Below are 11,594 nucleotides of genomic sequence, written 5' to 3'. Positions count from 1 at the left end.
CAGATACAAAGCAGAAGCTGACTGGGGACCGGAGTGGGCGGCGGGTTGTGGCCTGGATGGGCCCTGTAGCCCCTTGCCACGGAAAAGTTTGGCGTTCCAGGCACCCCAGGAGCTGTCTGTTACCAGGGCTTGCCCCGGCTTTCGCTGCCTGGCAAAAGTTCATTCAGTTAATCAACATATGACTATGAACATATAACTTTCGCCTGCGTGCCAGGCATCCTTCAGGATTCTGAGCATACCAGAAAATATGCAGGTGAATAATACACAGGAACACACTTCTTCCTCCTGTAAGTCCGGAGTCATGCAAAGAAAGAGTAAAGAGGGGTGGAGCGGACAGTAGGCTCAGGAATCAGGCTGCCCAGGCTAATCCCCTCACAGAGTTCCTAACGGTGAGACCTGCGTCAGAGTTCCCTCATGCGGGAAATTGGCATAATGTTAGTACCCACCTAATTAAGATGTGGCTAGAATTTAAAGAATTGGCATCAGCGAAGTACTCAGACACTAACAAACATGCATAAGCATTGATTATTATTATCTACCTTAGGGAAGAGGAGTCACAGACACCCCATCCCCACCCCCAGCAAATACACACACACACACACACACACACACACACACACACACACACACACACTGAGGAAAAAGTATATGCACCCAGCCACAATCCACAATCCATAGTTCAGAACTTCCAGTCTCATGAGCCTGAAATTGTTTGCTAAGCAGGTGTGTGTTGACCCTCTCAAGCGTCTGTTCAGAGCAGGCTTGCTTCCTTATTTCTCATCCCTGCCCCCAACAATCACACATATTGAGATGAGTTTGAGATGTGGACGGGATATACATAAATCAACTTCATTTCAGAAGATGTTGACTTGTGTTCAAAAGTCTGGCATCCTCGACACCTGCTGTTCAGTCTCTGTCTACATACCAGGTCTCTAGTTGTCTCTTGCTTGCTACCAGATCATCTGGGTTTTGGACTCCATCTGCCCACCCAATGGGGTCATGCTCACTGCAGCCACTCAGCTGCTAGCCTGCTCAGACTTCTGCTTTCTCTGCTTTGAAAGGCTGATTCTGTAGGACTCAGGTTGTATTCTCAGCTGGGATTTTGTAACAGAATTTTAAATCAAGGAGCAAGGGTTAAGGAAATCAAGAAGGGGCTCCGAGACACCCAGAGACTAACAACAGTCGAAAGCCCTCAGTATCCTGAGACCTAAAAGGGACTGAGCCTGATTAAGGACTGGAGCCATCAAGGAGGGCTCCAGATAGGATCTGTAGGCACAGAAGTTTGCAGCCACTGTTAGGACTGGGATCCAGAGGGGAGGAAGCCAAGAGGAAAAGTACTCTGAACTTTCTCTCCACCTGCCAGTGTCCTGCTGGTAACTCCCACTGGAAACTGGTGACAGAGGTTGGGGTTCAGCCTCCCAGGCTCAGAGCAGAGAGTAAATCTGCGGTGCAAAGAAAGGGGAACCTGCATGTACACCTTTCTCTACAATAACTGACTTTTGATCTTCCTTCTCAGACATTCAGTAGTCAGTAGACTCCTCTGGTCTGACCAGATTCCTCTTCCTGGCTGGCCCCTTCCTGTCCAATTCTGTTGCCACCCCCACTTCTTTGTATATGATGTTCCTTCTGCTCAGAATGCTTTTCCTCCCACTCCAGCTCACTTTCTGCATGGATAACTTTCGTCCATCTTTAAATCCTAGCTGAAGCGTACTTTTTCCATTAAATCTTCCCAGACTCCTCCTCCACTGAAAGTCATCCACATTCTTCTTTATTACCAACACACATTGTTCCTGTGCTAATTACATCACATATTCAGTTCAATTTCATTCCACAAGCAGTACTGAGTGCTTGCTACAGTCTTCTGGATGCTTGAGACACGTCTGAAGAATATGAAGCAGAATAAAACAAAATCACTGCCATTGTGAGGCTAATATTTAATGAGGGGAAGCAAACTTAATAAATAATATTTCTAGAATATTAGAAGGTGACGTGTGCTATGGAAAAAACAAGGTAAAGCAGAGTAAGGGAGGCTGGAGTGCTGATTGGTGCAGGTTGGGAGTTGTCATTATAAAGAGGGTGACCGACCTATAAAAACAATTTCATTATTTTGGGTCCTGTGAAAACCCGATTTACTATTTTGGGCCCCATTTGAAAATAGAATTACTATTACTTTTTTGACTTTGTCCCAGCGAAAAGAATAATATCATTCTTCTTTCTGCTGTTCTTACCTATTTGGTGATATTATTAAGTCCGGCCTCTGTTAATGAAAAGATTATTCTGAGATTAAGTGTGAAACACTCTAAATCGAGATAAAATAAATCAATAACTCTGATGTATGGAGCATGTACCACAGGTTTACACCTCTGCTAGGTATCACAAGGCTCTGAAAATAAAAGAAAGTCTTGGCCGTTGAAGTTTTATAGAAGGATCAGAAGTCAGACGATATTTCTGAAATTTTTCTCTTTCAGAACAATCATCCAAAAAGTCCTTAAACTGCTGACCAGCATTACCACAATTTTCTTAAATCCCATGTACATATTTTCAATCCAACTACCACAATGCTTCAGTCTATTATTTTAGTGAAGATTATTGTCAGTTTTGTTGACTGATAGTTTCTCTGCACACAATATTACCATTTTTCTCTGAAGAAAAATACCCTATATGTTAGACAAATTGGATTGGAAAATAACAATAGAGGTACTTTCTCTGTCAATAACTGAGTTTAACGTAATTTGCATTTGTGAAGGAGTCATTTTCATGCAATTAACTTCACTAGAACACTGAAGATCAGGCATGGGTTTTTTAATGGAACTTACTTCAATAAATCAGATTTGCCTAGATCTTTATAAATACCTGCACCTTGAATGGGAACATAAATTAAACTATGGATTCCTGAGCATCTCACTCATTTCTTATTTTGGAGACTTGGTTGATGACATTACTTTAGTTTTCTTCCATTCTTTAATTAATGGCCTTCTGATGCTTAACAATGAATACAGTTGTACCCTTGAGGTAATATTCCATGGAATAAAATACATATTAATCTTTCTGTCTTTCAATAAATACCAAATGCATGCAATCTGAAATTTTCAGAAGAAAAAAAAATTGTGTCTCATTTTATTGATAATTACTGCATTTTTTAAAAAAGAATCTATCACATAAAACACAGTCAAAAATCAAACTTGTGCAGTTACAAAAGAGAAGGGACATATTTATGAATCCAGGGAACAAACTTTGACACCCTTGTATAAACACCAGGAAAGTTTGGTCTTCCGCATCCATGTCCCCAGCTAACAATGCCAGTCAAAATCCATGTTCCATCACTTTTTCTTCGACAAGATAAAGGTCCACCCGAATCTCCCTACACAAGAAGATAAATAATGTCAGTATAAAGTACACTTGTCCCATGATCATCAACTTGTCATTAAGTGTCTAATAAATTGTGTTCAGACTCCCACCCTGACAGGTTTTTGCTTGACTAACTACTATGCAGTTTGGGGAAGTGTCAAGAAATAATGTGAAACTTCTAATGTCATTTTAGAATTATTTTTCCTATCATCAAAAAGACGCATTCATGGTTAAGAAACTTGATTCTTTAGGCCAAGAATAACATTAGAAGATTCTTGCAAGGAAATAACACTCACATACCTGCGAATAAACAACAAACCTCAACAGTAGTAGCAATAATGATAATAATAGCTAAAGCTTATTTAGTGCTGGTATGTGCTAAGCACTGTTTTGGGTCATTTAATCCTCACAATAACCTTTCAAGGCATGGTTATCTTGGGGGTAGGTTGACCTCTACCTCTGCCCATGTGTTGCCTCACGCATGGCCCTGAGGAAGAAAGGAAAGGAGACCCTGTTTAGTTGGTCAAGTCCAATGAGGCACGTCTAAGGATCACTGGCTGACAGTTGTCACAGGCAGATCACCCTCACTTGAGAGTCCTTTCTGATATCTCAACTCTAAAAGCAAAGGCTGAAAAAATTCAATATTTAAACTGAATTCCTGCTGTGTTCGTTGTTTAAATTATAATATCTGGGTTTTCATTTTCTTATATTGGAGGATAGCTAAAGCTGCAGCTTACTCAGAAAGTGTTTCAAATTGGCCCCTGAATTCTACAATTCTAAACCTGATTAGGTAAATTCTAACTAGTAGAGAGACTGGGGTCTTTTAATTTTAACCGTTGCCACACCAACTCTGCTTATTTAACCTGTAAACCCTGCTGGTTGTGTGGAACAGCACTATATAACTGACTAGCTGCAGGAAACATTCAAAATATCGTAGCTTAAACTTTAGAGAGATAAGGGTTCAAATCCCAGCTCCACAGACTGTGTGACCTTGGGTAATTTACTTCTCCTCTCTGTGCCCTAGGTTCCTCTTCTGTAAAATAGGGATAAAAGAATAATTTGAATGTAGGTAAAGGACCTAGCATGGGGCCTGTCAGAAGATAGAGGTCATAATTGTAAGGTGAATGCTTGTGGCCCAGTGCCGAAGGTTACGGAAAGAGGTGGGAACAGCTCCCACTGCCCTGCCCTCCTCATCTTCTAAATAATCTGTTCACGTTTTGGCAAGCAAATTGATATCTGCATAGATTGGAATCTGAGGCTCATAAAAATGTCCCCCTAAAAGTGACCTTCAAATATACCACCGTCAGATGCGTAAAAATAAGAGTTCCTGACACTTCTCCCATTCCTCTTTCCTTTCCCCCAGCCTTTGCATCAAAGAGTAAGTGAATACAATACTTCTTACTTTAGAAGGTAAATAGCCACTTTTAAGGAAATAGGTAGCAATCCTAAAACACTGTGTGTGTGTGTGTGTGTGTGTGTGTGTTTCTTTATTTTTCAGTTTTTGGTTATAAGAAAATCATGGCAAAATGATAAATGCTGACTTCACTCTCTAATTGTTGGAGTAAAATACATAGGGACAGGAAAACAAGTGTTTAAATCCAATTACTATTTAACCACATTTCCCAGATCTTAGGCAGTGGGATTATAATTAATATCTGAATTAAAGGAAGCACCTGCCTTAGGCATTGCCCAGTGTAGATTAAATAGGAAAGCATTTATGGAAAGTACCACCTGTCAGGCAAGGGAAAATTAAGATGACTTACTCTGCAGGCGTCTCTCTTGCCTGACAGGACTCCTGCACAGAGCATCCTTGAAGTGATGATCCCATAGGTGGAAACACAGAGGGTTTGGTCAATGAGCTCTACCTCTGCTTGCTGCAAAACAAGGGAGCCTTTATTGTCTGGAAAACACAGAGAAGTAGAAATCGTGGCAATGATTACATTTACTTTATTAGACAATTTATTCATATTATCTCCTTGTACCTTTCCAATTTTTTAAGGTAAATTCTATCATGATCCCCATTTTTCTGATGAAGAAATGGAGGCTTAGGAGGATAAAGGACTTATCTAAAGGCACACGACTAGCAATTAACAGAGCAGGATTCAGACCCAAGTTGTGACTCAGCCTTCCTAGCCACTGTGCCATATTCCTTCACCATGTACCTCCCGCTCTCAGTAGGACTGAGTGTCAGCAACAGTTATTACTGATACTCACTGGTCAAGGGGGCCCCTTAAGTGGAGCATTATAACTGACAGATGGGAGTCCCCTAGGAACCATAAAAACATAATAGTTTGGATATAGCCCTCTCACATCCTTTTTAACCTGTCTGGCTAAGATGATTCAGAAAAATCAACTCTCACACACTCATGCTTGTAAACAAAATGTCCCATGATAAACTGGTTGAGTAGACTCTTATCTTTTATAATATATGATAATGTCATTAAAGCCCTGAGCCCAGTCCTGTTATGTTATGAATGGTGTTATATATAATTGAGTAGTTTTGCTGCCTTCCCTTGTTGGGACCCATGACCTCAGCAGGTCCAGACAGGTGGTAAATTTCATGACTTCGATAACTAATTGGAGGCAGTGAGCACTTGAGATGCTACCCATGGTGAATCTTTAGAGAGTCTTTAGAGACTGTCAAAGCGAGGCTAAGGGGAAGGTCAAGAGTTACAGAAAATGTATCTGTCCTAAACCCTTGGAAATGACTGCGAGGGAATCTCAGGTGACTGGGAGATCAAGGGAAAGCACTGGCACTCATCTTCGGGAAGATGTCCACAAGGTTTTGGATTCTTCTTCTCACTGTATGTTTAGCATCCTAGACATTAAAACCTTGGCAGGGCAGATATAGAGACTTCCCTACCATACAGTCTGACCTTTGTGCATATGAAAAAGATGCCCCCTTCTGGGTGGACCACTTCTAGGCTGATAAAAACCCCAGGCCTGAATTTGCAATCTGGGGAGCTAAGGGCAGGCTGGATTTCGGCCCTCACTCTTATTTACTTGGCAGTTGCCCTTCTGAAGGACATATTTGCATAATCCTCCACACAATTTTCTATGGGTTGACACAGTCAGACGTGTGAGTGTGTGTGTGTGAGAGAGAGGGAGGGTATCCTACTCTTCTTTATGAAAATGAGTCTCTTTTTTTGGATGAAAGGAAACCTAAAAATAAGAAGGAATTGCTCTTCTATAGTGAAAACCCTAGCAAACCCCTCAGAGTTTGAAAAGGACCCATACTATCTATCCAATCCTGCCTTGCTCGTAAGAAGTGGGTCCCACTTCTTTTGAGCATCAGGGGGAGAATCATGAAACAGGAATTATAATACTCTCCTCCATTCTACCTCTCAGAGTTGTTAGAAGGTTCAGATGAGACCATATACAAAACTCCTCTCCATGAAGCCCAAAGCACTACATCAACAGCCGTCAGTGTTATCTGGAGGGGAAGGGCATGGCCATTCACCGAGACACACACCTGCCTCGTGCCTCCGCCCCCAGCCGGTCACCCAGCACTTCTCTCCGCCTCGCACTTTCTGGCCAGCGGGAGGAATGCATATCGGCTGAATGAGCTGTTTCAGGGTCTCGGGCCAGGCGATACTGAGCTGTAGCAAGGCAATATCGTAGTCAAAGGTCTGGCTGTTATAGTACTCATGGACCACAATTCTTCTCACTGGGGAGACGAATTTGGCAGTCCCCTGCACATACATCCCAAGGTGCGCGGTCCACGGTGTGGGGTCAGACAGCCTGGTGCAAAAGGAATGAAGAATGAAGTCAGAGGCGGAAGAACCGTACAGGGTTTGGAAACAGAGGAATGAGGGCTGTGGAGAGGGCGGTCTGACTTTCAGTCCCTATTGCAGTCACTGGCTCTGCCCTGTGGATACAGCAAGAGACACACCGTCTTGGAGCCTCCCTTGTCGCCTTAATAAACCAGAGATGAAGTAATGTGTAGTTGGGCCGGTGAACAATAGCTATGTTCCAGAAAATGTCCTCAATGGCATCCTAAGGACACGCTGAAAATTTCCTTGCCACTGTTATTTCATAAACCACATGCGGGTCAAGACTGTTAGTCAAGGAATTAATTTGTTTCATTGTCCCTATTGATGCTGACAGTGGTATTTGATGGAGACAGACAGGGCCAGTGAGTCAGTGGTTTAGGGATCCTTTTACGAAATTCAAATGACACGAATACCAAGACAGATTAGAAATCAGTGCTACAAGCAGGAATTTAATGAAATTCCTTCCTGCAAACTGCCAGAAGCCTTAAAGATTACTCTGCTCTAACTGCTCAAGCTTGACCATTCATAGGGCCCCACCTCTATTAGTCCTTTCAGAATTCTAATCCTGACCCCAGTGGCCTTGCATGAAGTCACTGAAGGGCTTGTAGTCTCCATCTGAGGTTCCATCTCCATCAGCACAGCAACCTTGCTCTGGTGGGGTGAAGAGAATGTGGAAGCTTTGGGAGAAAAATGAGGACAGATCCCAAAGAGTGTGGCCCCTAATCTGCTTAACTGACATCTCACAGGCAGCACTGGGGACCCGGGGACATACTAAGGGTCACATATTACTCGGAGCAGTTTCACTGCATAAAAGATTAAAGGTAGAACAGAAATGTAGCCATTTTAGTCATTAACATGAATCCTATCATCTCCAGGAGAAACAAATATCCTAATTGAATAAATTCATGGAAATACTCCACTTTAAAGAATGCTGAATGAGAAATGAATGATATATTTGTGTACCTAAGATCCAACAGATTCCAAATAAGGTTACCTTTTAATTCAAGTTGTTTTCTGAACTTTCTTTTCACCCTTATCTGGGAGACTGTCTGCCCCATAATAATCCCACTGGTAAAGGCAGACAGAGCCCTTCCAGTAGCGACCCTAACAGACTTTTTCACGACTTCTCTGTGATACTGTGGTTCATAACGAGAAATACGTATGCGGTCTACTTTCCATTTCTGGCACAGAGCTCCTAAAACCCTTGGAATTTTGTAAGTGATGTGAGGGACCAAATGTCTTTTGTTATATTAATGAGGTTACTTTGGGCCAGCAACTAAGACTCGGGAATGGTCACCAGGAGAACCAACCAAGTGATTGGAGTGCTAGAACTTTCAGTCCTACCTCCTGACCTCTGGGGAGGATGGAGAGGCTAGAGGTGGAATCCATGGCTAATGACCAATGATTTAATTAATCACGCCTATGTAAGCCTCCAAAAAAGCCAAGAAGGAGAGGGTTTGGAAAGCTTCTGGGTTAGTGAATGCACGGAGATTCAGGGAGAGTGATACACCCCAAGAAGGCAGGGAAACCCTGCCCGCTTCCCCCATACCTCACCCTATGCATGTCTTCCATCTGACTGCTCCTTAGTTATATCCTTGTATAATAAAATGTGTCTGTGAGCTGCTCTAGCAAATTAATCAACCACCAGGAGTGGGTCATGGGAGCCTCTGCTCTATAGTTAGTCAGTCTGAAGTACAGGTGACAACTTGGACTTTCAATTGGTGTCTGAAGTTGGGGGGTGGGGGGAGTCTTGCAGGACTGGGCCCCTAAACTGTATAATCTGATGCTGTCTCTGTGTAGAGAAAGCCAGAATTGAGTTGAATTGTCGGACACTCAGCTAGTGTCAGAGAACAGCTTGGAGGGGGGTGTGGGAGCCCTTCCCACCAGCACATTGGAAATTGGGATGCCGATCATCACCTCCAACTCTAAATAAGGATCCCTGGACTCCAGTCCTCCTCCAGGGCCCATTTCCCACGCAGTCCCACACTCCACATTCCTCACACATTCGCACAGAATTCCTTCTGACTTGAAAGCCCTATCCTATTTTCTTAGCCTCGTAAAAGCCTATTCATTCTTGATGTTCCTTTGCGTTCTTTTATTTATATCAATAATACCTAAAAAAAAAAGTTTGGCATACAACTGGTGTCACAATAAAAACAAAACAAAACAAAACCACCAACAGAACTGATTAAACAATTCCAACAGGGAATTTCTTCCCACAGTGTGAGGGCATTTGTATGGTCTGTGGTCAGAGACTGTGCCCCTTTAGAGTAAGGATTGAGATGCCCCACCTGTTTCCATGGAAGCAGTGGGCAGCGGAGAGAAGCCACTCCCTGGAGATGACTGAGGCCCCGCAGTAGGCAGATCCGACAAAGTGGAGGCTGACTTGCCACGGCCAACCCCCTTCTTGGGTGTCGATGCCCCCAATGATGCGGTGGAGGGTGGAGGAACTCCTGCTGCAGCCTTTAGGAGAGGAAGGGTCACATGATTTAAAGGCAGACTTGGAAGAAAAACTGGAAATACAGTCAACTTTTGAGCTATTGGGAACTGACTAACCAGGTAGGCAACTTGAAATCCCCTGCTTATCTGGAAAGGCAGTTTGTGGGTTCATCTAAAACCAGCACCAACAAACCACTCCCTCCCTCCCAAAAATAGGCCTTGACACAGAGTTACTGACTCCCCACAATAACACACACAAAGGGAGGAGGGGGCCTATTAGTAACAGCTGTACTGACGGGGACAGCAGACGTGGGGTTCAGGTTGTTAGGTAGAGAAAAAAATTAGTTTCAAATGCAACAGAATTGAAAGTGTCACTGAAATTGTGCTGATTGGAGGGAAAGCATTTGGGGGGAAATTTGTAAGTCCAAAACAAATGAAAACCTAGTTAAGAAAAACTAGCTAAGAAAAACTGGTTATCAGAGCAATTACTTTCCAGTGTAAACAGTATTGATAAGGATGTATAATTAACATGTTGTCACATGGCCAGTTAGAGATCACACAACTAATAATAAAAGAAAGCACGTTGGAGTTCTCAGGTCATAGCTAAAAAAAGAACCATATCTGTGGTTAAGAGGGCGCAGTAGTGAGACCAAGAGCTCACCTCCTCTCACAATGACAACAAAACCACAACTGACTACTAAACAATCATCGATAAAAAAAGACTACAACCTGACAAAATAGATCTTATTCAACTGGAAACATAAAGAGGGAACCACAGCAGGATGATAGGAGAGGTGTGTTCACGATATAATAGGGCCCTATAACCCCTGGGTGAGTGACCCACAATCTGGAGAATAATTAAATTACAGAGGCCCTCCCATAGGAGTGAGAGTTGTGAGCCCCACATCAGGCTCCCCAGCTCAGGGCTCTAGCATTTGGAGGAAGAGACCACAAAACATCTGGTTTTGAAGGCCAGTGGGGCTTAACTCCAGGAGCTCCACAGGACTTGGGGGAAACAGACACATCACTCTCTTGGGAAGTGTACACAGAATCTCGTTTGGACTGAGGCCCAGGGCAGAGCCCTTCTAGTAGTGACTCTAACAGGGTCAAAGGACCTGACTCCAAAAACCACAAGACACTGAAGAAAGACATTGAAAATGACACAAGCAGATGGAATGAAATGCCATGTTCTTGGGTTGGAAGAATCAATATTTTTAAAATGGCCATACTACCCAAGGCAATATACAGATTCAATGCAATGCCTATAAAATAACCAATGACATTTTCAGAGAACTGGAACAAAAAATATTAAAATTTGCAGGGTAACACAAAAGACCATGAATAGACAAAACAATCTTGAGAAACAAGAATAGAGCTGGGGAATTATGCCCCATGACTTTAGACCATGCTACAAAACTACAGTAATCAAAACAGTATGGTACTGGCACAAAAAGAGACACACAGATCAATGGAACAGGATAGAAAGTCTAAAAGTAAATTCACACACTTATAATCAATTAACCTATAATAAAGGAGGCAAGAATATACAATGGAGAAAAGACAGTCTCTTCAATAAATGTTGCTGGGAAAACAAGACAGCTACTTGTAAAAGAATGAAATTAGAACATTCTCTAACACCATGTACAAAAACAAACTCAAAATGGATTAACATACTAAATGTAAGACTGGATACTATAAAACTAGAGGAAAACATAGGCAGAACACTGACATAAATCACAGCAATATTTTTTTTCAGACGAGCTCCTAGAGTAATGGAAATAAAAGCAAAAATAAACAAAGAAGACACAATTAAAGTTAAAAGCTTTTGCACAGCTAAAGATACCATTAACAAAATAAAAAGACAACTTACAGAATGGGAGAAAATATTTGCAAATGATGCAACTGACAAGGGACTAATTTCCAAAACACACAAACAGCTCAACATAAAAAACCCCAAACAACCTAATCAAAAAATGGGTAGAAGACCTAAATAGACATTTCTCCAAAGAAGACATCCAGATGGCCAGCAGGCAC

The 11,594-nt window shown here is 42.3% G+C and overlaps 1 protein-coding gene across 2 annotated transcripts in view; it reads right to left on the bottom strand.

The window, feature by feature from the left end:
• Nucleotides 1–3,118: 3,118 nt before the first annotated feature.
• Nucleotides 3,119–11,594, bottom strand: part of TMPRSS7 (transmembrane serine protease 7) — a 46,915-nt gene continuing 38,439 nt past the window's right edge. For both annotated transcript variants that reach the window (XM_074363216.1, XM_074363217.1), the window contains 4 exons: nucleotides 9,413–9,584; nucleotides 6,821–7,089; nucleotides 5,112–5,248; nucleotides 3,119–3,361 (listed from right to left, as the gene is read on the bottom strand). In XM_074363216.1, coding sequence (XP_074219317.1) covers nucleotides 3,191–3,361; nucleotides 5,112–5,248; nucleotides 6,821–7,089; nucleotides 9,413–9,584 — 749 coding nt within the window. In that variant the 3' untranslated portion in view covers nucleotides 3,119–3,190. The remainder of the gene's footprint in view (nucleotides 3,362–5,111; nucleotides 5,249–6,820; nucleotides 7,090–9,412; nucleotides 9,585–11,594) is intronic.

This window comes from Camelus bactrianus, chromosome 1, assembly GCF_048773025.1.
Source record: "Camelus bactrianus isolate YW-2024 breed Bactrian camel chromosome 1, ASM4877302v1, whole genome shotgun sequence".
NCBI classification, from domain to species: domain Eukaryota; kingdom Metazoa; phylum Chordata; class Mammalia; order Artiodactyla; family Camelidae; genus Camelus; species Camelus bactrianus.
Note: the sequence above shows the minus strand (reverse complement) of the source record. Positions and strands in the feature narration are given on the sequence as shown.